General features: G+C 43.8%; 2 protein-coding genes and 1 non-coding gene across 6 annotated transcripts; 2 read left to right on the top strand and 1 right to left on the bottom strand.

The window, feature by feature from the left end:
* Window positions 1-941: 941 nt before the first annotated feature.
* LOC139028792 (peptidyl-tRNA hydrolase-like) lies at window positions 942-7,995 on the bottom strand. Of its 2 annotated transcripts, none has more exons than XM_070446957.1 (3): window positions 7,927-7,995; window positions 7,428-7,556; window positions 942-1,841 (listed from the first exon to the last, which is right to left on the bottom strand). In XM_070446957.1, exons 1-3 carry the CDS (start codon window positions 7,927-7,929, stop codon window positions 1,563-1,565), a joined length of 411 nt encoding a protein of 136 aa, XP_070303058.1. In that variant the 5' UTR covers window positions 7,930-7,995; the 3' UTR covers window positions 942-1,562. The 2 variants fall into 2 exon arrangements, with proteins under 2 accessions (XP_070303058.1, XP_070303057.1); XM_070446956.1 differs by having other exon boundaries at window positions 7,918-7,976.
* LOC111974875 (natterin-3) lies at window positions 6,790-27,904 on the top strand. 3 transcript variants are annotated; one of them, XM_070446953.1, is made up of 3 exons: window positions 6,790-6,862; window positions 22,375-22,498; window positions 26,618-27,904. In XM_070446953.1, the coding sequence occupies exons 2-3, from the start codon at window positions 22,375-22,377 to the stop codon at window positions 27,700-27,702; spliced, it is 1,209 nt and encodes a 402-aa protein (XP_070303054.1). In that variant the 5' UTR covers window positions 6,790-6,862; the 3' UTR covers window positions 27,703-27,904. The 3 variants fall into 3 exon arrangements, with proteins under 3 accessions (XP_070303054.1, XP_023858706.1, XP_070303053.1); XM_024002938.2 differs by lacking the exon at window positions 6,790-6,862 and adding an exon at window positions 9,456-9,539; XM_070446952.1 differs by lacking the exon at window positions 6,790-6,862 and adding an exon at window positions 22,150-22,166.
* trnap-ugg (transfer RNA proline (anticodon UGG)) lies at window positions 13,088-13,159 on the top strand. Its single transcript has one exon. It is a non-coding gene; the product is annotated as a tRNA-Pro (tRNA).

Raw genomic sequence — 27,904 nt, 5'->3', positions numbered from 1 at the left:
TCGTGTAACTGTTGCCAATATAATGCATTGAGAGAGGGTGATTTCCCCCAGCGGTCTGAAACCCAGGTCATTCAGTGTAACCCCGTTAGATGTGAAATGCGCTTAGCTATTAGCGGGTGTGGGTGCGCGGCTAATTAGCCCTTTTTCAAACGAGGTGAGGACCGCAGGGTCCATGTTGTCCGGGCCTCTGGCAGTTCTCTATGGGGGTGCCACAGGGGTTCAATCCTCAAGCCGACTCTCTTCTCTGTATACATCAATGATGACGCTCTTGCTGCTGGTGATTCTCTGATCCACCTCATACGCAGACGAAACCATTCTGTATACTTCTGGCCCTTCTTTGGAACTGTGTTAACTAACCTCCAGACGGGCTTCAATGCCATACAAACTCTCCTTCCGTGGCCTCCAACTGCTCTTAAATGCAAGTAAAAACTAAATGCATGCTCTTCAACCGATTGCTGCCACACACCTGCTCGCCCGCCAGGCATCACTACTCTGGACGGTTCTGGACTTAAGAATATGTGGACAACTACAAATACCTAGGTTGTCTGGTTAGACTGTTAAACTCTCCTTCCAGACTCACATTAAGCATCTCCAATCCAAAATTAAATCTAGAATCGGCTTCCTATTTCACAACAAAGCATTCTTCACTCATGCTGCCAAACATACCCTCATAAACTGACTATCCTACCGATCCTTGACTTCGGCGAATTGTTCATTTACAAAATATCCTCAACACTCTACTCAGCAAAATAGATGCAGTCTATCACAGTTGCCATCCATTCTGTCTCCAAAAGCCCCATATACTACCCACCACTGCGACCTGTATTGCTCTCGTTGGCTGGCCCTCGCTTTCATATTCTTCGCCAAACCCACTGGCTCCAGGTCATCTACAAGTCTCTGCTAAGTAAAAAGCCCCGCATTATCTCCAGCTCACTGGTCACTGTAGCAGCACACCACCCGTAGCACGCGCTCCAGCAGGTATATTTCACTGGTCACCCTCAAAGCCAATTCCTCCTTCGGCCACCTTTCCTTCCAGTTCTCTGCTGCCAATGACTGGAATGAACTGGAAAGAAATCCCTGAAGCTGGAGACTCATATTTCCCTCACTAGCTTTAAGCACCAGTTGTCAGAGCAGCTCACATATCACTGCACCTGTACATAGCCCATCTGTAAATAGCCCATCCAACTACCTCATCCCCATACTGTTATTTTTATTTTGCTCCTTTGCACCCCAGTATCTCTACTTGCACACTCATCTTCTGCACATTTATCACTCCAGTGTTTAATTGCTAAATTGTAATTATTTAACCACTATGGCCTATTCATTGCCTTTACCTCCCTTATCCTACCTCATTTGCACACACTGTATATAGACTTTTAGACTGTTATTCCATGTGTAACTGTGTTGTTGTTTGTATCGCACTGCTTTGCTTTATCGTGGCCAGGTCGCAGTTGTAAATGAGAACATGTTTACAACTAGCCTACCTGGTTAAATAAAGGTGAAATAAAATAAATAAATAAAACAAATTCATAGTACACAAAGCCTACTTTTGTACTAATTCCTCAGTCAAAACTCAAAATGCATAAAATGTAAAAAACATCAAGAAGACAAGATTCCTCACCTGCTTTGGCCACGGATACACCGTTTATGTTCATCAGTAGTCGTGGTCGGAGAAGCACGATTTGGGTGTCCTGGATGTCAGATACGATGACCTCACCGGACACATGCCTATCACCACGCCAGCTATCAGCTACCCCAAGCCGGGAAGCAAGTGCTTCCAGTACTGCCATGCCTACGCTGTGGCGTGAACTGTTCATTCCAGGGTTTCCCAGTCCCACAACCTGCACAACAACAATAAATACATATTTTCCATCTTTGCATATTATATTTCTCTAAATGCCATTGGTGAGCACAGTGGTTCTCCTCCCACATGAACATACTGATTTGTGTCATGTTAGTCACACATTTTTAACTAACAATAACAAAGTCTTGTTTCAAATATATGATCAAAATTAGTTTTTGGCTCATAATTGTGCCAGGGAGCCTTGTTTTTGGAGCTCTTCATGTCTAACTTATAATTATGAAGAAGAAAATGTAGAAGCCCCAGGTAGCCTACATTGCTGCTACCCCACGTAGCAAACTTTAAAGACATATAACCCGCCTGTGAGAATCCCTTGATGTGTCCTAATACATGTGCATAAAATTCAGCAAAATGGACAGCGTGAACTAAATCAAAGGACTGATCGCAGGCGAAGCGAGCCCTTCATCACGGCTTATTGTGAAATAGACACGTTGGCCTTAGGAAGTTTCTGATGACTCCACCAACGCAGTGGAGCGGAGACCAGGCTTTGTGGAATCTAGCTCTGACTACATCAATTCGCCCAAGGTCAGTACTTCAAAAACTGTAAATTATGAAACCCCCTGTCTTGTACTTGTTTGTCCTTTGTAGTTGAATGCTTTTCTTTGTTTGCTGAAATCCATACTTTTTCAATAAACATGAATCAAATACAACCAACGACTGTTTCCCTGCTGAGATTCAATTGGCACATTCGAATTAGAGCTGATTTTCCATCTTAGAGCAGTGAACAAAGAGTTGGTGGTTGCATTTGGTTAACGTTTATTGAAAAATTATGGATTTCAGCAAACAAAAAAAGGCACCCAACTACAGAGGACAAACATATGTACAAGGTAGGCGTTACATTAAAAAAATTGAAGTATTGACCTTGGGTGTATCGATGTAGTCGGAGCCAGATTCCAAAACCTGGTATCTGCTCCACTCCGTTGGTGGAGTCATCAGAAACTTTCTTCATCAAACCAACTTTTATTTGTCACATACACATGGTTAGCAGATGTTAATGAAAGTGTAGCGAAATGCTTGTGCTTCTAGTTCCGACCTTGCAGTAATATCTAACAAGTAATCTAACCAAAAAATTTGACAACAACTACCTTATACACACAAAAAGGTGTAAAGGAATCAATAAGAATATGTACATAAAAATATATTAATGAGCGATGGCCGAACGGCATAGGCAAGATGCAGTAGACGGTATAGAGTACAGTATATACATATGAGATGAGTAATGTATGGTATGTAAACATTATATAAAGTGGCATTGTTTAAAGTGGCTAGTGATACATTTATTACATCCATTTTTTCATTATTAACGTGGCTAGAGTTGAGTCAGTATGTTGGCAGCAGCCACTCAATGTTAGTGATGGCTGTTTAACAGTCTCTCGGTCCCCGCTTTGATGCACCTGTACTGGCCTCGCCTTCTAAGTGATAGCGGGGTGAACAGGCAGTGGCTCGGGTGGTTGTTTTCCTTGATGATCTGTTTGGCCTTCCTGTGACATCGGGTGGTGTAGGTGTCCTGGCGGGCAGGTAGTTAGCCCCTGGTGATGCGTTGTGCAGACCTCACTACCTTCTGGAGAGCTTTACGGTTGTGGGCGGAGCAGTTGCCGTACTAGGCGGTGATACAGCTCGACAGGATGCTCTCGATTGTGCATCTGAAAAAGTTTGTGAGTGTTTTTGGTGACAAGCCCAATTTCTTCAGCCTCCTGAGGTTGAAGAGGCGCTGCTGCGCCTTCTTCACCACGCTGTCTGTGTGGGTGGACCAATTCAGTTTGTCCGTGATGTGTACGCCGAGGAACTTAAAACTTTCCACTTTCTCCTCTACTGTCCCGTCGATGTGGATAGGGGGCTGCTCCCTCTGCTGTTTGCTGTAGTCCACGATCATCTCCTTTGTTTTGTTGACATTGAGTGTGAGGTTATTTTCCTGACACCACACTCCAAGGGCCCTCACCTCCTCCCTGTAGGCCGTCTCGTCGTTGTTGGTAATCAAGCCTACCACTGTAGTGTTGTCTGCAAACTTGATGATTGAGTTGGAGGCGTGCATGGCCAAGCAGTCATGGGTGAACAGGGAGTACAGGAGAGGGCTGAGAACGCACCCTTGTGTGGCCCCAGTGTTGAGGATCAGCGGGGTGGAGATGTTGTTACCTACCCTCATCACCTGGGGGCGGCCCGTCAGAAAGTCCAGGACCCAGTTGCACAGGGCGGGGTCGATACCCAGGGTCTCGAGCTTAATGACGAGTTTGGAGGGTACTATGGTGTTAAATGCTGAGCTGTAGTCGATGAACAGCATTCTTACATAGGTATTCCTCTTGTCCAGATGGGTTAGGGCAGTGTGCAGTGTGCAGTGTGATTGCGTCGTCTATGGACCTATTGGGGGTGGTAAGCAAATTGGAGTGGGTCTAGGGTGTCAGGTTGGGTGGAGGTGATATGTTCCTTGATTAGTCTCTCAAAGCACTTCATGATGACAGAAGTGAGTGCTACGGGGCGGTAGTCGTTTAGCTCAGTTACCTTAGCTTTCTTGGGAACAGGAACAATGGTGGCCCTCTTGAAGCATGTGGGAACAGCAGACTGGGATAAGGATTGATTGAATATGTCCGTAAACACACCAGCCAGCTCGTCTGCGCATGCTCTGAGGACGCGGATGGGGATGCCTTCTGGGATGGCAGCCTTACGAGGGTTAACACGTTTAAATGTTTTACTCACATTGGCTGCAGTGACGGAGAGCCCGCAGGTTTTGGTAGCAAGCCGTGTCAGTGGCACTGTATTGTCCTCAAAGCGAGCAAAGAAGTTGTTTAGTTTGTCATCGTGGTCCGCGACGGGGCAGGTTTTCCTTTTGTAGTCCGTGATTGACTGTAGACCCTGCCACATACCTCTCGTGTCTGAGCCGTTGAATTGTGACTCTACTTTGTCTCTACACTGACGCTTAGCTTGTTTGATTGCCCTGCGGAGGGAATAGCTACACTGTTTGTATTCGGTCATGTTTCCGGTCACCTTGCACTGATTAAAAGCAGTGGAGTGGAGTTTAGTCCGCTACATAAGACTATGACTCATTCTAAATTCGTGACAGGTCACGTAAAAGTCCACTTTTTTTCCCAAAGCACAACGGCCACAAAAAGGTCCAATGCACCGGTTGTAGAGTTGTGGCTGCAGAAAGGCCTGTTGAAAGACTCTGCCATGCTTTTGCCATTGTTCCCATTCTCCTTCCCCATAATTTACACTGTGAACTTATAGAAGATTTATTTTCTGTATTGCAATAGCCTGCTTTCAAACTGATCGGTATTCCTCTACACGCCTAGTCGTTATCAATAACTAACATAACTTGTATGCCTAAAACAATCTATTATCCATCTAATAATAAAAACAGAAATTCATCAAAGTTAGTTAAAAGCCATTTATTTTATTTTTTTATACTTTTGCCTAGTGAGCTTTGCAGCCCAAAAGACACTCATACCTAGGAAGGTGATGGCTACAGTAGTCGGCTAAGGGACCTAAAGTCTCCTCATGTGCCTGACAGCCAGTGGCTCTACGCCTCCTGCGGACTGGGCATGATTATTGTTATAACCACTGAGTGGCTGGACCTGCGCTTTTATAGGCTTTACCGTGGAAACAAACATTTTATAAATGGCATTGACATGATGCATAAAAATATATAAAACGTATCGATAAGTGTTTTTTATATATATATATATATATAGGGGGTAGATCAGCTTTAATGCAGATAGATTGTATCAAAGTAATTATCTGCAACATTTCTAATCCCCCATATATTTTTGGGTATATATACAGTACCAGTCAAAAGTTTGGACACACCTACTCATTCAAAGGTTTTTCTTTATTTTTACTATTTTCTACATTGTAGAATAATAGTGAAGACATCAAAACTACGAAATAACACATGGATTCATGTAGTAACCAAAAAAGTCTTAATTAAACAAATCAAAATATATTTTATATTTGAGATTCTTCAAAGTTGCCAACCTTTGCCTTGGCTGACAGCCGTGGTATATCAGACAAAAATGCATTTTTACTGCTCTAATTACAGTGGTAACAAGTTTATAATAGCAATAAGGCACCTCAGGGGTTTGTGGTATATGGTTAAGAATAGCCCTTAGTGGTGGTATATAGTCCATATACAATATATGTTTCTAAACACTTCTACTCCCATTAATATGGATGCTACCATGATTATGGATAGTCCTGAATAATGATAAGTGAGAAAGTTACAGATGCACAAATATCATACCCTCAAGACATGCTAACATTTCACTATTACAATAAAAAGGGGAGGTTAGCATTTTTTGGGGGGGGAGACGATATTTATGCCTCTAACTTTCTCACTCATCATTATGCACAATTCATTTAGGATAATCCCTATTAATGGTAGCATCCACATGAATGTAGAAGTGTTTAGAATCATATTCTATTCTTATTTATAATAAAAGTGACTCCAAAATGACAATACCTCACTTACCATTCATTTCTATTGGGCACAAAATAATCTGAAACACAACCAAAACAAACAGCAAATGCATCCAACTAGTTTGTAGTCACAAGCTTGATGTAATCATTGTGTGCTATGAATGGGACCAAATACAAAACTTTTGACTACTTAACTACGCATAAGTGAATTTGTCCCAATACTTTTGGTCCCCTAAAACGGGGGACTATGTACATAATGTGCTGTAATTTCTAAACGATTCACCCGATACGGATGAAAATAACCTCAAATTAAAGCTGACAGTCTGCACTTTAGTCAATGTATCATTTAAAATCCAAAGTGCTGGAGTACAGAGCAAAGAGAAAACAAAAATGATCCATATCCCAATACTTTTGGAGCTCACTGTAGCTCTGGGTTTAATCATTGATGATATTCTATTATCTGGCCCAGGTTACCCGGGTGGGAGGACTTTACACTGGGTGAAAAGTGATTGCATTCACTTTGATACTGGTCTGCCTCCCTGGCATGAGCCAGGTGCCCTGTTCAAATCCCACGGTGAAGTCGGCTCAAAACAAGTGAGTTAGCCTATGCTAGATTAAGCACGTGGAGTAATGAGTATGATTCTGTGTTTTCACATGCAAAAGTGATTACTTTTGATAAAAATGCTTTATCTGCCTTCCCAATGAAAAATAATTTAAAATTCTAACATCTATTTTATGGAAAAGAGATGTATGTTTCTGGACGATGCACCATGCTACATTGTTGACAACTTGATTTCAAAAGGGCGCTCCTCCCTCACCAATTTTGTCCGTTACGTCACAGGCCGGTGCACCGTAGCTCAGGTTAATATTGACAATCATTGACAACCATTGACAATAACACACAGGAGCAAATTTTTTGTATTTCACTTTTATAACGTAAAAACATAGATACAGTTTGTCAAATGTACGACAAACGTTTAAAGTGTTCGCATTTTAGCTAACCTTAACCTAATTATCCGAACCTGCTACATTAATTCTCCTAACCTGCTTGAAAAGTCCATACTGACAAACTGTATCCAATCTAGTCAAAACAGTGTCTGCAGTGTACTGACTACAACATATGTGGGTAGCAATAGTTTTTCTTTAATAATTCACTTACCAGTCTCCGGCGAGAATTTGTGTGGACTCCAGCTTCACTGCCCATCATTGGTCCAACGGGTCCAATCAGCAAAGCTCGATTTATCAGTTTTAATAAAAGTCGTCTCATTGTGACAAAATTCAGCAGAGTCTTGAAAAACGGTGACACACAAAGTCAAAGTTTAGACCTACCAACAACAGTGACGTTTCCCAGGCTTTAATGTCTATTGACGTTTCTCATAAGCACAGAAAAGGCAACGTTACAAACACTTTTACGTTCATAACTTCATGTTCTCTTGCAGTGACATTGTGAGTAGCCTAGTGTCAAAAGCCTACTGTCTGTGACCACCATCAATAGCTTAGATCCAATAACGTACTCCTGACGTTTCAGTTCAGTAATAAACGAATATATTTCAAATGTCTATAGTTTAAGGATCTCGCTATAAAATTGAGAACACAAAAGAAGAAACATTGGAAAAGGATATCTATAGAGTTCTCTTGGTAAAACAAACCTGCCGTACCATGCAACTTTGACATTAATCAAAGAGACTGGTGGACAGAAAACTGAGAGGGTTCATTGTGATCAACTTCTGATCTTTTCAACCGTACCGCCACCTAGCTTGGAGGTTTATAAATTCACTTACGGTGTCTTCAGAAACTATTCACACCCTTGACTTTTGCCACATTTTGTGGTGTTACAGCCTGAATTTAAAATGGATTAAATGTAGATTTTTTAAAATGATCTCCACACAACACCCCATTAGTCAAAGTGGAAAATGTGTTTCGAAATGTTTACAAATTAATTAAAATGAAAAGCTGAAATGCCTTGTGTCAATAAGTATTCAAGCCTAGATGAGTTCAGGAGTAAACATGTGCTTAACAAGTCACGTAATAACTTGCAAGGACTCACTCTGTAAGCAATAATAGTGTTTAACAGGATTTGTAAATGACTACCCCATCTCTGTACCCTACACATACAATTATCTGTAAGGTCCCTCAGTCGAGCAGAGAACTTATGGCACAGATTCAACCACAAAGACCAGGGAGGTTTCCAATGGTTCGCAAAGAAGGGAACCTATTGGTAGATTAGCATGCTGCAGTTATTAATGACACTTTGGATGGTGTATCAACACTAACTCAGTTGCTGGAGGAGAAGGAAACCGTTCATGCATATCACCATGAGGCCAATGGTGATTTTAAAACAGTTACAGAGTTTAATGGCTCTGATAGGAAATAACTGAGGATGGATCAACAGCACTGTAGTTACTCCACAATACTAATCTAAATAACAGAGTGAAAAGAAGGAAGCCTGTACACAATAAAAAATATTCCAAAACATGCATCCTGTTTGCAATAAGGCACTGAAGTAATACTGGAAGAAAAGTGGCAAAGAAAGGATATTTTTGTCTTGAATACAAAGCATTATGTTTGGGGCAAACACAACACAAACATCACTGAGCACCACTCCTCATATTTTCAAGCATGGCGGTGGCTGCATCATGTTCTGGGTATGCTTGTCATCGGCAAGGACTAGGCAGTTTTTTAGGATAAAAATAAACAGAATAGTCTGCTTTCCAACAGACACTGGGAGACAAATTCACTTTTCAGCAGGACAATTACCTAAAACACAAGGCCAAATATACTCAGGAGTTGCTTACAAAGATAACATTGAATGTTCCTAACTGGCATAGCTACAGTTTTTACTTAAATTGACTTGAAAATCTATAGCAAGACTTGAAAATGGCTGTCTAGCAATGATCAACAACCAACTTGACAGAGATTGACACATTTTTAAAGAATAATTGCCAAATATTGTACAATCCAGGTGTGCAAAGCTCTTAGAGACTTCACACATCTAGAATCTGTCTCAGTAGTCTGTCACATCAGGGTAGCAGGGGATGGCATCAGGGACAGGCTGGCATCTCTCTACGGCAGCATCAATGTCATTGGCTGTCATGGTGGTGGAACTGTTGTGGCTTTCCCTGACGATGTCCCAGGTCTTCTCAACAGTACTGGTCTTCTCCAGAAAGACCGTCTTCTCTACACTGCTGCACTCCAGGTTGGTGACCCTGACGAACTGCAAGGCCTTAAGAGGGTGGTTGAACAGCTCGATCTGGTCGTTGGCCTACTCCAGGTGAGAGATGTGCTGGCTGTAGGCATCTGTGTTGAAGGCCATGACCTGGTAGCTCTTGTACCAGTAGTCATCACCCTCCAAGGGCAGGAAGAAGGCTTTATGTTGGGTCACAACCTTTCTCAACGCCTGGGCAGGTCTTGACAGTATGATGAGGGACAGCACCGTATTCCTCCTCGATCCACTCCACAAACTCAAAGTTGTCCATGTTGACCAGGACTTCGAACTTGGAGGATGAATACTCCAAGGTCGAACACCACCATAGTCCCTGTGCCCAAGAACAATAAGGTAACCTGCCTAAATGACTACTGACCCGTAGCACTCACGTCTGTAGCCATGAAGTGCTTTGAAAGGCTGGTCATGGCTCACATCAACACCATTATCCCAGAAACCTTAGGCCCACTCCAATTTGCATACTGCACCAACAGAGCCACAGATGGTGCAATTCCTATTGCACTCCACACTACCCTTTCACACCTGGACAAAAGGAACACATATGTGAGAATGCTATTCATTGACTACAACTCAGCATTCAACACCATAGTGCTCTCAAAGTTCATCACTAAGCTAAGGACCCTGGGACTAAAAATCTCCCTCTGCAACTGGATCCTGGACTTCCAGACGGGCCGCCCCGTCATGGTAAGGGTAGATAACAACACATCCACCACGCTAATCCTCAACACGGGGGCGTGTCCTCAGGGGTGTGTGCTCAGTCTCCTCTGTTACTCCCTGTTCACTCATGACTGCACGGCCAGGCACGACTCCAACACCATCATTAAGTTTGCTGATGACACAGAAACCTTGCCGTGTGGTGCAAGGACAACAACCTCTTCCTCAACGTGATCAAGACAAAGGAGAAGATTGTGGACTACAGGAAAAGGAGGACCGAGCACGCCCCGATTCCCATCAACGGGGCTATAGTGGAGCAGGTTGAGAGTTTCAAGTTCCTTGGTGTCCACATCACCAACAAACTAACATGGTCCAAGCACACCAAGACAGTCGTGAAGAGTGCACAACAAAACCCCTTCCCCCTCAGGAGACTGAGAAGATTTGACATGTGTCCTGAAATCCTCAAAAGGTTGTACAGCTGCACCATCGAGAGCATCCTGACTGTTTGCATCACTGCCTGGTATGGCAACTGCTCGGCCTCCGACCGCAAGGCACTACAGAGGGTAGTGTGTACGGCCCAGTGCATCACTGGGGCCAAGCTTCCTGCCATCCAGGACCTCTATACCAGGCGGTGTCAGGGGAAGGCCCTAAAAATTGTCAAAGACTCCAGCCACCCTAGTCATAGACTGTTCTCTCTGCTACCGCATGGCAAGCGGTACCGGAGCGCTAGGTCTAGGTCCAAGAGGCTTCTAAACAGCTTCTACCCCCAAGCCATAAGACTCCTGAATATCTAATCAAATGGATACCCAGACAATTTGCATTGCCCCCCCATTTTACGCTGCTGCTACTCTCTGTTTATTATCTATGCATAGTCACTTTAATAACTCTACCTACATGTACATATTACCTGAATTACCTCTGTATATTAGCCTCGCTATTGTTATTTTACTGCTGCTCTTGAATTATTTGTTACTTTTATTTCTTTATTTTTTTGTATTTTTCTTAAAACTGCATTGTTGGTTAATGGCTTGTAAGTAAGCATTTCACTGTAAGGTCTACTACACCTGTTGTATTCGGCGCATGTGACAAATAACATTTGATTTGATTTGAGAAGGGGGTAGCTGCAGCCCAATATGGCAGCCGGACACTGGGTTAGTCGAAATAAATAGGGGTGTCGAAAAAAGTAGGCATATCGGAAGCGCACATGTAATTGGCCTGATTTTCTGTCAGTTCTTGCCATCGAGTGCAGAGATTAGTAGAAACGTGACTGTGTAGGAAGGCGCATCGAAATCAACTACTTTTGGGAAACTCAGAATGATGGGTGTCGTGAAATCGTGAAAAACATTGCATGTAAATGCATGTATCTTAACATGCTTTCATCTTGTTAACATGTTACATGTATCACGTTTAATTGCAGTTGTGTAGTCTAATGTGCGCAATGTCATTTTTAAACTTGTCGATGTGCCATTTCTAAACACTGATAGCAAGCTTGCGTGCCCGGCTGCCGATGATGACCAATTTACGCAGTGGCTCGGGCAAAAATAGCTATTGCTTTCATAATAGTTTGAGTTGTCTATGTGAAAATGATTGAGACTGTACAATACAATACCTCATGACACACAGTATTATACCAGTAATAATTTGTCATGTTTGCTTTCATAAAGGTTTGAGTTGTGTATGTAACAGTATAACTTTAGTACGTCCCCTCGCCCATACCCGGGCTCGAACCAGGGACCCTCTGCACACATCAACAACTGACACCCACGAAGCGTCGTTACCCATCGCTCCACAAAATCCGCGGCCCTTGCAGAGCAAGGGGAAACCCTACTTAAGTCTCAGAGCAAGTGACGTAACTGATTGGAATGCTAGTAGCGCGTACCCGCTAACTAGCTAGCCATTTCACATCCGTTACATGTATGTGATTAAAACTGCTTTAGCATCCTCTATACACTTCCTGAAATAGGCTACGCTAAGCGGTGCCACTGGCAACAACCCTGTTCAATCAAAAGAGACCATCCAATAACAGTGCACTTTCGCCACGCTCATTTCGTTTGACACACCCACTTATTTCAGCAAGCCCACTGCCCCGAGACCAGTCCCGGAAGAGCCTTTAACAGTCTGAGACAGGTTGATCTTGGGCAACTGGTTGGAGGGGCAACTGCCACCCCTGGAGTGCAGGACGAGGTGGCTGAGTGATTAAGACAATGGACTGCTAATCCATTGTGCTCTGCACTAGTGGCTTCAACATTGCACAACATTTAGTCATTTCTTCCTTGATTCAAAATCTGTCATTTTAACCGGTACTGGTTACCTTCAGACGAGTCCCGTGACACTTGTGGGGGTCGTAGAGAAAAACTGAGAACAGCATTGTGTTTGTTAGAGTCTCCCCTTTCCATAGAAGTTTGTAGGTCGAACCGTTCGGAAGCTACAGACATTTATATGAGAAGACTGATTTTCGGGATGTCTCATTTTTGACAAACATCGCTCTCGCTCTGCCGCCTTTCACCGAAGATGCAGAGGTGTGACATCAGCGGTTATGGACGATTGAGAAGCATCCAGTGCAAAAAAAAGTGATATCTCCAGTTTAAAACTGACAGATTCCAATGGGGATTTGATCATTTATTCACGTACCGGTGCGTCAATCACCTCAAATTCAATGAGCTCCAATTCGTTTTGATGTCTTCTTTTTCAACTTCAAAATCTAAATTTAGCTCTTCATTTGTTTCTTGCTGTTACAGCAAATGAAAATTGAATCTGAAAGTCTCAGCAGATGAATTACAGAGGATTTGAACTGAAACCTGGTCAACTGCTTCGAAGACAGCTATGCTCACAAGTATACCACCAAAACTCACGTGATTCACTGTGGCCTGGCACTATCGACACGTCAATCCATATCCTCACCGTCATTGCTGGTGACAGCAAAAAAACTTATTGGATAAATTGGCTCGTTGGTCTAGGGGTATGATTCTCGCTTTGGGTGCGAGAGGTCCCGGGTTCAAATCCCGGACAAGCCCTTTTGTACTTGCATCTGCCGCCAATGGCGATTAATTTCTATTTACTGCTAGCCAAAATGAAGGTGATCAGGATGGCTAATATATTGCATCTGAAACAGTTATCAAAGTTGTTTTTCCTAGCGAAACAGGGGATGATAAGTGATGGAAGACCAACACCTGAGCTTATGGACCTAAATTAAAGGACTGGACAGAAAATCACACCACCATTTAAATCTGAGTGGTATCAACGGAACGACTGGCTCTGAGGCTGCGCTGCTAGCAGCCGACTCTACTGCTTCCCATGCCTACAGTTCTACACCAGCGACAACGTGTGGACAAGAGCCAGTTACTGCAACTTGAACTTGCCTATAGTGCTCAACAAGCATGAAAAGTCTTTCTCACATCCAAAGCCAGATAGCTCTTAAGACATTTGGCAGATAGATCTGGAATTGAATGAACAACGGAGATTGAACATCAGCATGCACAATGCAAAGATAAAAGATTTTGAAAGACCTAATAAATGCTAGGCTACATGCTACCTAGGTAAACAGGAGTCTGTAATTGAGAGTGCCAGATCAACAAACGGGCAACTCTGGAACTATTATATGCCTTTGTTTCTATGAGCGATTCGAGCAGAAATGCAATGAACTGGACCTGGCTGAAAGCGAAACTCATAGAAACAGCCAATCCGAGTAGAGAGGGGGTGAATCTACTACAACATACTGGACAATATCAATGTTCAGATGAGAGCCAGGTTTGACCACTGAAAGAGAATGGTTCTCCAGTTGGGTAGAGGAATAAGGCAACCTCACAGAGAGTTACTCACACTAAACAACTTTATTTAGAGAGGACATATGAGATGGATGTGGTTCTGTACAGAGAATAGTTATGAATGAATATGCTAATAAATGAATATACTAATAAACATGATAATGAATGAGTAATAAATAACACAAGAGCAATAATAATATTGACTGTATAAGGAGATAGTGACATAAGCAAAGGACTGTATAATACATATAATCAACTACTATTAGCAAACAGCAATAGTAACAGCCAACAGTAAATGCACAAGTTTCAATAACAACATCACTCACTTCTGTCCAAATGTAACAGTATAACTTTACATCCGTGCCCTCGCCCCGACCCGGGCGCGAACCAGGGACCATCTGCAAACATCAACAACTGACACCCACGAAGCATCGTTACCCATCGCTCCACAAAAGCCACGGCCCTTGCAGAGCAAGGGGAACCACTACTTCAAGGTCTCAAAGCGCGTGACGTAACCGACTGAAAGGCTGCTAGCGCGCACCACCGCTACCTAGCTAGCCATTTCACATCCGTTACACTCACCCCCCTTTCAACCTCCTCCTTTTCCGCAGCAACCAGTGATCCGGGTCACGGCACCAATGTAACAGTATAACTTTACGTCCGTCCCCTCGCCCAGACCGCGAACCAGGGACCCTCTGCACACATGAACAACTGACACCCACGAAGCATCGTTACCCATCGCTCCACAAAAGCCGCGGCCCTTGCAGAGCAAGGGGAACCACTACTTCAAGTCTCAGAGCAAGTGACGTCACCGACTGAAAGGCTGCTAGCGCGCACCACCGCTACCTAGCTAGCCATTTCACATCGGTTACACAAGCACTCCATCACTCTTGTCCACTTGGAGAGACTGAGGAGGATCTGGGATGAGCAGGCAGAACAACCCTGTCTTAGAGCATTTTGTATTATTCTGTACGTGAATATGAAATTCTTCATGTAGAGTGATACAGTATGTTCCTTTGGTATGGTTGCATAAGACAGATGGTTACTTAAGGCAAAAACAAAAGTTGGATGATGGGTGGGTGTATAACACGAATGTCTAGCAACGCAAAGGTTGCTAGTTCAGATCTCATCATAGACATTTTTGGCTAATTTGCAACTTTTCAACTGGATACTACTTTTTAGCTACTTTGCAACTGCTTAGCATGTTAGCTTACCCTAACCCTTTTAGCTAACCTTTCATCTATCCCTAACCTTAAATTAGCAAGCTAGAATTTGTAACATATCATACATTTTTGCAAATTCGTAACATATCGTACATTTTACAAATCCGTAACATATTGTACGTTTCGCAAAGTAGTAACATAATACAAATTGTAAAATGTAATATATCATACAAAATGGGTGATGGACATCCACAAATTAATACATACCATACCATACGGAACGTAACATATACTAAATAGAGTAACTCAGATTTACGTACAGAATAATAGGAAATTCTCTGAGACCAGGTTGGGCAGAAGCCAGGTGTCTGGCCCCCTAGCACCCTATCGGTGGCCTGGAAGCTGAGGTCACTTTGGGGAAACAGTTTATGATCCCCTAGTCTCTCTGGAACCGTCAGGATGGGTGGAGGGAAGTTATAAAACTCACAGGCAGGGAAATCTATACCAACCACTCTGGGGATTTTAAGTTCCTTGGCTTAGTGGACTGCAAAAACATCAAAACAATGTCACAAAAGTTTGACAGCTGCAAACTGGAGAGTCTGTCAAAATATGCAAAGTGCTTCGATTTTGAGGGAGTTAAGGCTGATCTTGTCTAGTGTACAGTTCACAAATGGTATGAGACAAATCGCCTGGACAGCTCCTCAGCTTTTTGTTCCATCATGACCTGACACAGACTGTCCCCGAGGCGACAAAGTTACTGCAGCTGGTCCTCACTATACCAGCTACAACAGCATCCGTTGAGAGGTCATTTTCTGCCCTGAAATGGATCAAGACATACAGTTCCGGGCCTATCAAGGACGACTCTCATCCCTTGCCATCATCTCCATCGAGACCGAGAGACTTTTAAAACTGAGGGCCAACAGGGAGGAGTTTTACAGTTCAGTCACTGATGTCTTTATCCAGCAGGATAAAATGATGGACTTCGTTTACAAGTAAATGTAAGTGCAAGTGTTCATTTACAGTAGAGCGGTCTACTATTATTAAATCACGTGTCTATGTAAGTCTATATCTCAGCAGGGGCTTACCAGGGCTGAAGCCCTGTGGCCCAGTTCCGTGGGGGGTCCAAGAGGCAGCAAAATAAAACAAATAAAAAAACAATTGTAAAAAAAAATATATATATATTTATACACTGAGTGTACAAAACATTAAGGACACCTGCTCTTTCCATGACACCAAGTGAATCCTGGTGAAATCTATGATCCATTATTGATGTCACTTTTTAAATTCACTTCAATCAGCGTAGATGAAGGGGAGGAGATGTGTCAAGAACTTCAACTCTGCTGGGGTTTTCATGCTCAACAGTTCCCCGTGTGTATCAAGAATGGTCCACCACCCAAAGGACATCCAGCCAACTTGACACAACAGTGGGAAGCATTGGAGTCAACATGGGCCAGCGTCCCTGTGGAATGCTCTTGACACCTTGTAGAGTCCATGTCCCAACTAATTGAGGCTGTTCTGAGGGCAAAATAGGGGGGTGCAACTCAATATTAGGAAGGAGTCCTTAATGTTTTGTACACTCAGTATACATATATACAGTACATATTAGATATGTACTACCGCTCAAAAGTTTGGGGTCACTTAGAAATGTCCTTGTTTTTGAAAGAAATTTTTAAAAAATGTCCATTAAAATAACATCAAATTCATCAGAAATACAGTGTAGACATTGTTAATGTTGTAAATGACTATTGTAGCTGGAAACGGCAGATTTTTTATGGAATATCTACATAGGCGTAGAGAGACCTATTATAAGCAACGATCGCTCCTGTGTTCCAATGGCACGTTGTGTTAGCTAATTAAAGTTTATTAATTTAAAAGGGTAATTGATCATTAGAAAACCATTTTACAATTATGTTAGCACAGCTGAAAACTGTTGTTCGGATTAAAGAAGCAATAAAACGGGCCTTCTTTGGACTAGTTGAGTATCTATTCCATGCGAGAAATTGCCAACAAACTGGCTCTAGCCAGAATAGAAAGAGGAGTGGGAGGCCCCGGCGCACAACTGAGCATAATGACAAGTACATTAGAGTGTCTAGTTTGAGAAACAGACGCCTCACATGTCCTCAACTGGCAGCTTCATTAAATAGTACCCGCAAAACACCAGTCTCAATGTCAACAGTGAAGAGGCGACTCCGGGATGCTGGCCTTCTAGGCAGAGTTCCTCTGTCCAGTGTCTGTGTTCTTTTGCCCATCTTAATCTCTTCTTTTTTTTGGTCAGTCTGAGATATGGCTTTTTCTTTGCAACTCTGCCTAAAAGGGCAGCATCCCGAAGTCGCCTCTTCACTGTTGACATTGAGACTCAATGTTTCCTATTATTTGGAAATTTCGACCTGTTGCCTACAGTCAGGAAGGCCACAATTTGGGCAGCATGCATGCCAAATATACAGCTTGTTGTGTTGTGGCCATAGACATATAATCCATAGATAGGTTTTGGAACCTCTTACCTTGGCTTTTTTAGTGTTAAACTCATGGGTACACTAGCAATGGCTGCCAGTCCTGACTTGAATGTGAACTGCCATCTGTGGATTATATTTCTATGGTTGGTTGTGGCTGTCTGTTTTCCTTTTGCAGATTTCAAAATACAATGCGGGAACAACATACGGTTGGGAAAGCAAATGCCTACCGCTGAAAAGAGAAGACTAATCGGTCTATAGAACCAATAGAAACAATTATTTCTTAACAATCCCAATTTTTTTCAAAGTACAAATGTTCCCTGTCTGTGGATATCCGATAAACGCCACTGCTCAACTGCTCAACTGTCTGCAACTGCCACATCGCAAACGTTATTATGGGTTATTATAGGCCTACTCGTTGGCATTTGGGTTGCTGTCTGTGGTGTTGAAAGTTGTCTGTTGGTGCGGGCCAGTTGCGTGTGCACAAGCTAAAAATCCCCTTTTTGACTGTGTGTGTGTGAGTGAGAGATGGGACGTGGGGGCAGGGTGGTCATTAGAAAGTGCCTCAGACCTCACCGCACATCACTGCACACACACACACACACACACACACACACACACACACACCACACACACACAACACACACAACACACACAACACACACACACACACACACACACACACACACACACACACACACACACACACCCACACAGAGCTTAGATCTGAACTGCTACACTTTTAACATTTAAAAAAAATAATTTATATTGTGAAGATTTAGCACTTTCAATTTTGTAAAATTCTCTATCTTCTTCTTCTTTGTAGGCATTTCAACATTAATATCAATATGCAGTCCCATCTATAGTATTTCAGACTCTTCATTCATTGCAAATACTTCAGCATATTGCTGATGGACTGAATACATTGATATGTCCATTTGTAGGGCTTGCCTATCGTTTACTTCAGAGGATTGTGTTCTGAAATCACAAAAACTGCCTCTCCAGCTTAGAACATTTGAAATGACATTGATCGAAGCATTAGTCACTGTATTTTTATGTTCCATGAAGCAGATGAACAATACAGGGAATCGTGATATTGGTATTCAGCACAGAGTTAACAGTGATGGTATGTTTTATACAGTAGGTAGATGTAAGAAAGCTGTTTTACCTTGACCGGTTCCTCCTCCAGTGGCTTGATCTGCAGGCCCCTGCAGCTTTTTAAACCTCCCTGCAGGATAATTGCCTCTAATAAAGCAGCCAGTGTTGCGGAGGCCCCATGCCATTTGGACTAGTACTCTTACTGTGTATGAGTCTCTTGCTGCTGCTTCCTCACCATTCCTTTTAGTTATACTGTACAGTTACAATGTACATTGCTTATTGTTTTAGTGATGAAAAAAGTGAGTTAAAGATGTGACTTGTGCTCATGTGTGTATAATCATTTTATGCCGTTTTGGTGCCCTTGCAGTGGTTGTCTAAGACAAGTCATGCACTGGGCTTAACTTGTTTGCAAACATAACCATAGGTTGAGAGGATACCCTTCTATCCCATTACAGCAGTGAACATGAGCTTCTATATTAGTGTACACGATCTACCGGAAATCACATATCATGTAAAATAACAGAATCACATTGCATAAGAAAGGCTTTGTCATTATCAAAACACTTTGTGTGATGGTGGTGCTATTCTGATCAAATCAAATCAAATGTTATTTGTCACATGCGCCGAATACAACATGCGCCGAATACTTACTTACAAGCCCTTAACCAACAATGCAGTTTTAAGAAAATACCTAAAAAAAAGTAAGAGATAAGAACAACAAATAATTAAAGAGCAGCAGTAAATAACAATAGCAGGACTATATACAGGGGGTACCGGTACAGAGTCAATGTGCTGGGGCAGCAGTGTCAAGGTAATTGAGGTAATATGTACATGTAGGTAGAGTTATTATAGTGACAATGCATAGATAGTAACAGAGAGTAGCAGCAGCGTAGAAGAGGGTGGGCGGGGCAATGCAAATAGTCTGGGTAGCCATTTGATTAGCTGTTTGGGAGTCTTATGGCTTGGGGGTAGAAGCTGTTTAGAAGCCTCTTGGACCTAGACTTGGTGCTCCGGTACCGCTTTCCGTGCGGTAGCAGAGAGAACAGTCTATGACTAGGGTGGCTGGAGTCTTTGACAATTTTTAGGGCCTTCCTCTGACACCGCCTGGTATAGAGGTCCTGGATGGCAGAAAGCTTGGCCCCGGTGATGTACTGGGCCGTACACACTACCCTTTGTAGTGCTTTGCGGTCAGAGGCCAAGCAGTTGCCATACCAGTCAGAGATGCAACCGGTCAGGATGCTCTCGATGGTGCAGCTGTACAACCTTTTGAGGATCCTGAGGACCCAAACCAAATCTTCTCAGTCTCCTGCGGGGGAATAGATTTTGTCCTGCCCTCTTCACGACTGTCTTGGTGTGCTTGGACCATGTTAGCTTGTTGGTGATGTGGACTCCAAGGAACGTGAAACTCTCAACCTGCTCCACTACATCCCAGTTGATGAGAATGGGGGCGTGCTCGGTCCATCTTTTCCTGTAGTCCACAATCATCTCCTTTGTCTTGATCACATTGAGGGAGAGGTTGTTGTCTTTCCACCACATGGTCAGGTCTCTGACCTCCTCCCTATAGGCTGTCTCATCATTGTCGGTGATCAAGCCTACCACTGTTGTGTCATCAGCAAACTTAATGATGGTGTTGGAGTCGTGCCTGGCCGTGCAGTCATGAGTGAACAGGGAGTAATAGAAGAGACTGAGACTGAGCACACACTTACCATGACGGGGGCGGCCCGTCAGGAAGTCCAGGATCCAGTTGCAGAGGGAGATTTTTAGTCCCAGGGTCCTTAGCTTAGTAATGAGCTTTGAGCACACTATGGTGTTGAACGCTGAGCTGTAGTCAATGAATAGCATTCTCACATAGGTGTTCCTTTTGTCCAGGTGTGAAAGGGCAGTGTGGAGTGCAATTGAAATTGCGACATCTGTGGATCTGTTGGTGCGTTATGCAAATTCGAGTGGGTCTAGGGTCTCTGGGATAATGGTGTTGATGTGAGCCATGACCAGCCTTTCAAAGCATTTCATGGCTACATATGTGAGTGCTACGGATCGCTAGTCATTTAGGCAGGTTACCTTAGTGTTCTTGGGTACAGGGACTATGGTGGTCTGCTTGGTATTACAGACTCCGACATGGAGAGGTTGAAAATGTCAGTGAAGACACTTGCCAATTGGTCAGCGCGTGCTCGGAGTACACGTCCTGGTAATCCGTCTGGCCCTGCGGCCTTGTGAATGTTGACCTGTTTAAAGGTCTTACTCACATCGGCTGCGGACAGCGTGATCACACAGTCGTCCGGAACAGCTGATGCTCTCATGCATGTTTCAGTGTTACTTGCCTCAAAGTTATTTAGCTTGTCTGGTAGGCTCGTGTTACTGGGCAGCTCTCGGCTGTGCTTCCCTTTGTAGTCTGTAATAGTTTGCAAGCCCTGCCACATCCGACGAGCGTCAGAGCCGGTGTAGTACGATTCAATCTTAGTCCTGTATTGAAGCTTTGCCTGACTAGCAAGTGAGGTTGTTCTCGGAGATATCACAAGCCTTCCTTTGATAAGCAAAGACAAGAACCTCCTTCAGAATCCCCCAGATGTAATGTTATTGACCCTATTGGGTGAAGGCCAAAAACTTGGATTTGTACTGATTGGCCAAATCTACTGATGATCCCAAGTGTCAAGGCCATCTCTATAAGTCCTTGACACAGATAGCTATTATCAATTTCTTTATCACGCTAGTTCAATGTTCCTCTGCAGATAATGAAATAGGACAGGCAGTATAAAGGTCTTTACATTGATAGGCTGTATAAAGGTCTTTACATTGATATAATCTGTATTTGATCATTCTTTATCACCCCACTTGTCGTCCTTTCTGCCATTCAACTGTATATCAATAATGTCAAAGTTACCCTTCGGAAACAATAAAGATCCATTGAATTGAATCATGCTATTATGCCCACAACTAAATTCTCCTTCCTAACCAACTTTGAAGAAAGGTATGGGAACACCGATAAGACTGTCTGATATTTCAGGACAGTCAGCTCTGTCCTAGAAGCCTTTTACCTTTATCTCTGTTATCACTCTGTTTGCGTAATCATGTTAATAATCCCTCGTCTTCAATGTGTCTGTTCTTCGCTTCTCATAGTTGGTGTGACAAATGCAAGGACAGGGCAATTTGTCTTCCAAAGGAAACTGCACATCAACAAGACGGCAAAAAAAAATATTCTGAAGTGTCTACGCTAACTCCAATTTACATTATTTTGTCAAGCGCTAATACATTGTCATGTTGTGGTGCTGTCAAGGGCGTAAGAGAGAGGGGGCTGGAGAGAGAGAAGAGAGCGCGAGAGAGATTAGCTCATACATTTCAGATGATTATGATAATGAAACCAATAATAAAAATAAAACAAAAAGAAGAGTGTAGCATTTTATCCACGTTCCTCCTGTTTGTCCTATCATGCTAGTCCATGTCAAAGCCCTGAGAGAGTGAGTGTTGTAATTTATGAGTGTCATAAAGGAGCTAGCTATATAACCCTGGAGAACCGACAGGTTCACTGCTCACCGAGGGAAGACTGTGAGGGTGAGTGCACTGGCTCTTCTACTTGTGCATTTAGGGCACTATTTCAATGGAGCTAATGGAAGAAGAATCGACAACACAACGTCACAAATGCAACGAAATGTTGATTTAACGTGAATTTGTGTAACGCTATAGTGTTATAGCTATAGTGGTAACCACTATTGTACTTTAATGTTTCCTAATATTCCTCCTCTTTCCTGGTCTTCCTCAGATGAAGCTGTTTGTCTTGGTGGTCGTTTCCCTGCTGCACCTGGGGCTGTCCTGTGCCCAGGATGCAGGCTCCCCTCCAGGCAGCCTGCAGGACATAGTGAGGAAGAGCTCACTGAGACAGAAGGGTAAATGATATACCCCTTTTATTCAATCAATCCCAGCGTTCAACCTCTTGGAAAGGAAAACAGAAAACATTCAGAAAGTCAGTTGTTTCAATGCAACAGTAATGGGTGCATGTTGTGACAGTGGCCGTGTCCGAATACCCACACCAGCGTACTACATACTTAAACTGCATACTATGTACTCATCGTCACATACTATTTAGCATGTGCCGTTTAGTAAAAAGTATGCAGTATGCCACGGCCTCAACGCAGTACTGGCTCCTGACTGGCTGAGTAGGTGGGGTGGGACGGGGCCATGTGCGGGTGAATTTGTTCAAATTTAAAATAAAAATGCATCACATTAACCAGCCTGATAATAGCTAATTTCCAATTTGATGAATTTCTCTAAACTCTGAATAGGATGGGAATGGAGTTATTGGCCTACTCAGGCTGGTTGGAGGCAGACTATCACATTCAACCTATAATGTAGCCAACATAGTCCGTCTATCCTATTTAAAAGGACTGCAGACAGAAACTGATCATTTGGTTCCATTTCAACATTTTTAGTGAAACCAAAGTGCTGTAACATATAGGAGCCACATCCTCACGGCGCTATAGGAGCACGCAGCAGACGTCATCATAGCACGCAACAGAACAGTGTACTGTCGGTTTGTTGTTTTTATGTTCTAGTTTTTATGTTCTAGTTTTTAATCATAGCTTAAGTTTGTATTGCTACTGGTTCATCGAACCGGTCAGCCTTTATGGCTGGGACCGCAAATTTTGTCCCGGGTTTCTGTTGAGTAGCAGCTGCTAGACATCATAAAACTGGAGCAGGGTAACGCTAGCAGTGCTAGCCCATCGGTGTTTTTATCCATGGCTGGGCACAAATTTTATTTATTTATTTGATTTATTTCACCTTTATTTAACTAGGTAGGCAAGTTGAGAACAAGTTCTCATTTACAATTGCGACCTGGCCAAGATAAAGCAAAGCAGTTTGACACATACAACAACACAGAGTTACACATGGAGTAAAACAAACATACAGTCAATAATACAGTAGAAAAATAAGTCTATATACAATGTGAGCAAATGAGGTGAGATAAGGGAGGTAAAGGCAAAAAAAGGCCATGGTGGCGAGGTAAATACAATATAGCAAGTAAAACATTGGAATGGTAGATTTGCAGTGGAAGAATGTGCAAAGTAGAAAGTAGAAATAATGGGGTGCAAAGGAGCAAAATAAATAAATACAGTAGGGGAAGGGGTAGTTGTTTGGGCTAAATTATAGATGGGCTATGTACAGATGCAGTAATCTGTGAGCTGCTCTGACAGCTGGTGCTTAAAGCTAGTGAGGGAGATAAGTGTTTCCAGTTTCAGAGATTTTTGTAGTTCGTTCCAGTCATTGGCAGCAGAGAACTGGAAGGAGAGGCGGCCAAAGGAGGAATTGGCTTTGGGGGTGACCAGAAATATATACCTGCTGGAGCGCGTGCTACAGGTGGGTGCTGCTATGGTGACCTGCGAGCTGAGATAAGGGGAGACTTTACCTAGCAGGGTCTTGTAGATGACCTGGAGCCAGCGGGTTTGGCGATGAGTATGAAGCGAGGGCCAGCCAACGAGAGCGTACAGGTCGCAGTGGTGGGTAGTATAAGGGGCTTTGGTGACAAAACGGATGGCACTGTGAAAGACTGCATCCAATTTATTGAGTAGGGTATTGGAGGCTATTTTGTAAATGACATCGCCGAAGTCGAGGATCGGTAGGATGGTCAGTTTTACGAGGGTATGTTTGGCAGCATGAGTGAAGGATGCTTTGTTGCGATATAGGAAGCCAATTCTAGATTTAACTTTGGATTGGAGATGTTTGATGATGAGTCTGGAAGGAGAGTTTACAGTCTAACCAGACACCTAGGTATTTGTAGTTGTCCACATATTCTAAGTCAGAACCGTCCAGAGTAGTGATGGTGGATGGGCGAGCAGTTGGAGGCCACGGAAGGAGAGTTGTATGGCATTGAAGCTCGTCTGGAGGGTTGTTAACACAGTGTCCAAAGAAGGGCCAGAAGTATACAGAATGGTGTCGTCTGCGTAGAGGTGGATCAGAGACTCACCAGCAGCAAGAGCAACATCATTGATGTATACAGAGAAGAGAGTCGGCCCAAGAATTTAACCCTGTGGCACCCCCATAGAGACTGCCAGAGGCCCGGACAACAGGCCCTCCGATTTGACACACTGAACTCTATCAGAGAAGTAGTTGGTGAACCAGGCGAGGAAATCATTTGAGAAACCAAGGCTATTGAGTCTGCCGATGAGGATGTGGTGATTGACAGAGTCGAAAGCCTTGGCCAGGTCAATGAATACGGCTGCACAGTATTGTTTCTTATCGATGGCGGTTAAGATATCGTTTAGGACCTTGAGCGTGGCTGAGGTGCACCCATGACCAGCTCTGAAACCAGATTGCATAGCGGAGAAGGTGCGGTGGGATTCGAAATGGTCGGTAATCTGTTTGTTGACTTGGCTTTCGAAGACCTTAGAAAGGCAGGGTAGGATAGATATAGGTCTGTAGCAGTTTGGGTCAAGAGTGTCCCCCCCTTTGAAGAGAGGGATCACCGCAGCTGCTTTCCAATCTTTGGGAATCTCAGACGACACGAAAGAGAGGTTGAAAAGGCTCGTAATAGGGGTGCTTCAAATGCTTCAGGTGTGAGATGATTTCCACACAATCACAAGATGAAGATCAGGTGGAACTGGAAAATGGACAGGGATTTGTCTGCCCTAAGTGCACCACCATCAAGCATCTTAGGGAAGAGATTCTCCGGCTGTTAGCTCGGCTGCAAGGAAAAAGGACAACCTGCTTTCTATGTACAACTACCTTGCTGTAACCAAGGGAAAACCGAATATCAGTTTTAAATGCCTCCTGTAGCAAAGCTGTTGATGAGTCAGGTGGCGTTGATCTGTCCTAATCCAACGGACAGATGTTCAGCTCAACTGGGAGACTGGACACTCGCAAGGCGTAGATCAGAGAGGCAGTCTGGCCACCCATCTATCCGAGAAGGTCGGATCCAGCTATCAAACAGCTTTTCCCCACTTAAGACGGACATACCAGGCCCGGGGGTCATTACGGATCCTGGGTGTAAACCAATAGCCGGCGGCCACCCAGTGGCATCCTCCCCCATGGCCACCACAGTTCAGTAGGTTGTTTACCCATCGGATTCCATCACGACCACCATCATTGTGGGCAGCTCGATGGTGAGAGATTTTGGCCTGCCTACGGTCTGTGGACCGACCAAGGTCCACTGTCACACAGGAGCCCGTGTCCATGACATCAACTCTCTCCTGCTTTCGGTTCTGGCCAACTACTCCAATATTGACACCATCGTCACTCACGTATGTTTTAACGACCTTAGACTACAAACTAAGACAATCCATATGTTCAAATCAAAAGGCTTGATTAACTTGACATCAATAATGCAGCCACATCCTGAGTCCCTGGTGCTGACCCATTCAGAAATCAAAAGGTGGTTTAGTATTTACTTTAAAAGCCCCGATGAAGGCCAAGAGGACAAGAAACACAGAAATCCACTTTAGGTAATAAAAAAAATAAAGACTTCTGTTTTCAAAGATGTAGCCTACGATGCAATACTGGTGATCATATTAAGGAGAACAAAAACTACTTGGCCTACATTTGAACACCACCGCAGCAGCTTCGCTATTCGGCGTCTTCCCATTTAAGTAGCTTAATTTTGTTGTTTGGCTACTTGAAGAGAACTATAGTTTATCACTCGCAGCCCACCTCTTCCAATGCATTATGGAAAAGTGTGCATCAAATTCTACTAGATGAAGAGCCAAAATGAGTAGGCCTATAACATCCTGACATTTAAACCATACTCGATTTTTAAAAATTCACATTTTTTCACATACTGAGAATGTGTCATGCGCGATTGCGTTGTTTCCTGCTATTCGTTGATTTCGATAGCGCATCCCCATATCTCATTGATCAAAGCCAAAATGAGTTTGACATGCGGGCATTTAAAGTATACTCGATTTTCCAAATGTTGCATACATTAAACAAAAAAAAATGTGCATACTCAAATGGCCTAGTATTTAGGACTAAAGTATTGGTATTCTCACATGTCCAGTGTATTCTTTGTCTTCCAGTGTCCCTGTTAAACCCAGTGCTGGAAGGAAAGGTCCCCCTACTGTCCAGTAATGGTCCCATCCAGGGTCCAAAAAACCCGCCTGAGTTTGAGGACCAACAGAAGCCTGCTCCATTCATGTTCGGGGACAATGTCAACCTGCAGTGGCTGAGCTGGAATGGTTCTCTCCCCACCGCAGCTATGGGCATCTACAACGGCTACACCGAACGCACCGACTACATCTGCAAATACAACTGCGAAGCCGGCTTCTACACTCCTAGCAAGGGCCCGTACTGCCAATACCCCTACGGTGAGAGAGAGTACAAAGCCTCAGAGTTTGAGATCCTGGCCAACAGAGACAACTTTGAGTTTGTTGAGTGGAAGGAGGACTCATACGGCTCGGTGCCCAAAAACTCAGTTAGAACGTGCTCTGGAGTGGGCATCTACGTTGGGAAGAACAAGTATGGCTTGGGGAAGGTGGTCCCTCAGTTCAAGGCTTTCTTCTTGCCCTGGGAGGGCGATGAGTACTGGTACAAGAGCTACCAGGTCCTGGCCATCAACAGAGACGCCTACACCCAGCATATCTCCCACGTCAAGTATGGCATTGATGAGGTGGAAATGTTCCACTACCCCCCTGAGACCATGCGCCTCTCCGGCGTCACCAACAACGAGTGCCAGACGGTAGTGAAGACGGTGACCATCTCCAAGACGTCAGAGGTGGAGAGCACCTGGAACATCGGACGCACCACCATGCTGGGCATCACCGCCGGCATCACAGCCAAGATCCCCCTGATCGGCTCCGCAGGGGTTGAGTTCAGTGGGGAGAAGACCTTGCAGTTCAACAGGGGCACCACCATGGTGGAAGCCCTCAGCCACTCTGTGTCGGTGGAGCTCAACGTGCCACCCAACCACTCCTGTAGCGTGCGCATGGAGGGCCGTAAGATCACCGCAGACGTCCCCTTCACAGCCAGGCTGAGCCGTACATACCGCAACGGAGAGACCCAGTGGACCTCCATCTCTGGGGTGTACGATGGCATTCAGATTGGCGAGATCCGGGCCGTGGTGGACCGCTGTGAGCCTGTCGTAGACTCCAAACCCTGTCCTTAAGACTGATCTCATCCAAACTGACTCATTACTCTAAACCTAATAAATCTATCTACACTCATAAGTGTACAATATATGTTCCAATGTATATGGTCCGGATTTCCTGTAGGCTATACCAACACTGATTAATGTGATGTAAATTTTGCACAAGTATTGTACAGTTTGTGGTTCCTGACCAAGTGTAAACTACAATGCAATGGCAAAA

Source organism: Salvelinus sp. IW2-2015, linkage group LG15 (genome assembly GCF_002910315.2).
Source record: "Salvelinus sp. IW2-2015 linkage group LG15, ASM291031v2, whole genome shotgun sequence".
In the NCBI taxonomy this organism is placed as follows: domain Eukaryota; kingdom Metazoa; phylum Chordata; class Actinopteri; order Salmoniformes; family Salmonidae; genus Salvelinus; species Salvelinus sp. IW2-2015.
The sequence above is the reverse complement of the archived record's forward strand: the minus strand, read 5'-3'. Positions and strand labels throughout refer to the sequence as shown.

Excerpts from the sequence above, each read along its gene's own strand:
- LOC139028792 (XM_070446956.1), bottom strand. Across the intron at positions 1,842-7,427 it reads CAAATTCTCGCCGGAGACTG|GTTGTGGGACTGGGAAACCC; the intron begins GTAAGTGAATTA and ends GTTGTTGTGCAG.
- LOC111974875 (XM_070446953.1), top strand. The coding sequence starts at position 22,375 with ATGAAGCTGTTTGTCTTGGTGGTCGTTTCCCTGCTGCACCTGGGGCTG. Across the intron at positions 22,499-26,617 it reads GAGCTCACTGAGACAGAAGG|TGTCCCTGTTAAACCCAGTG; the intron begins GTAAATGATATA and ends TTTGTCTTCCAG.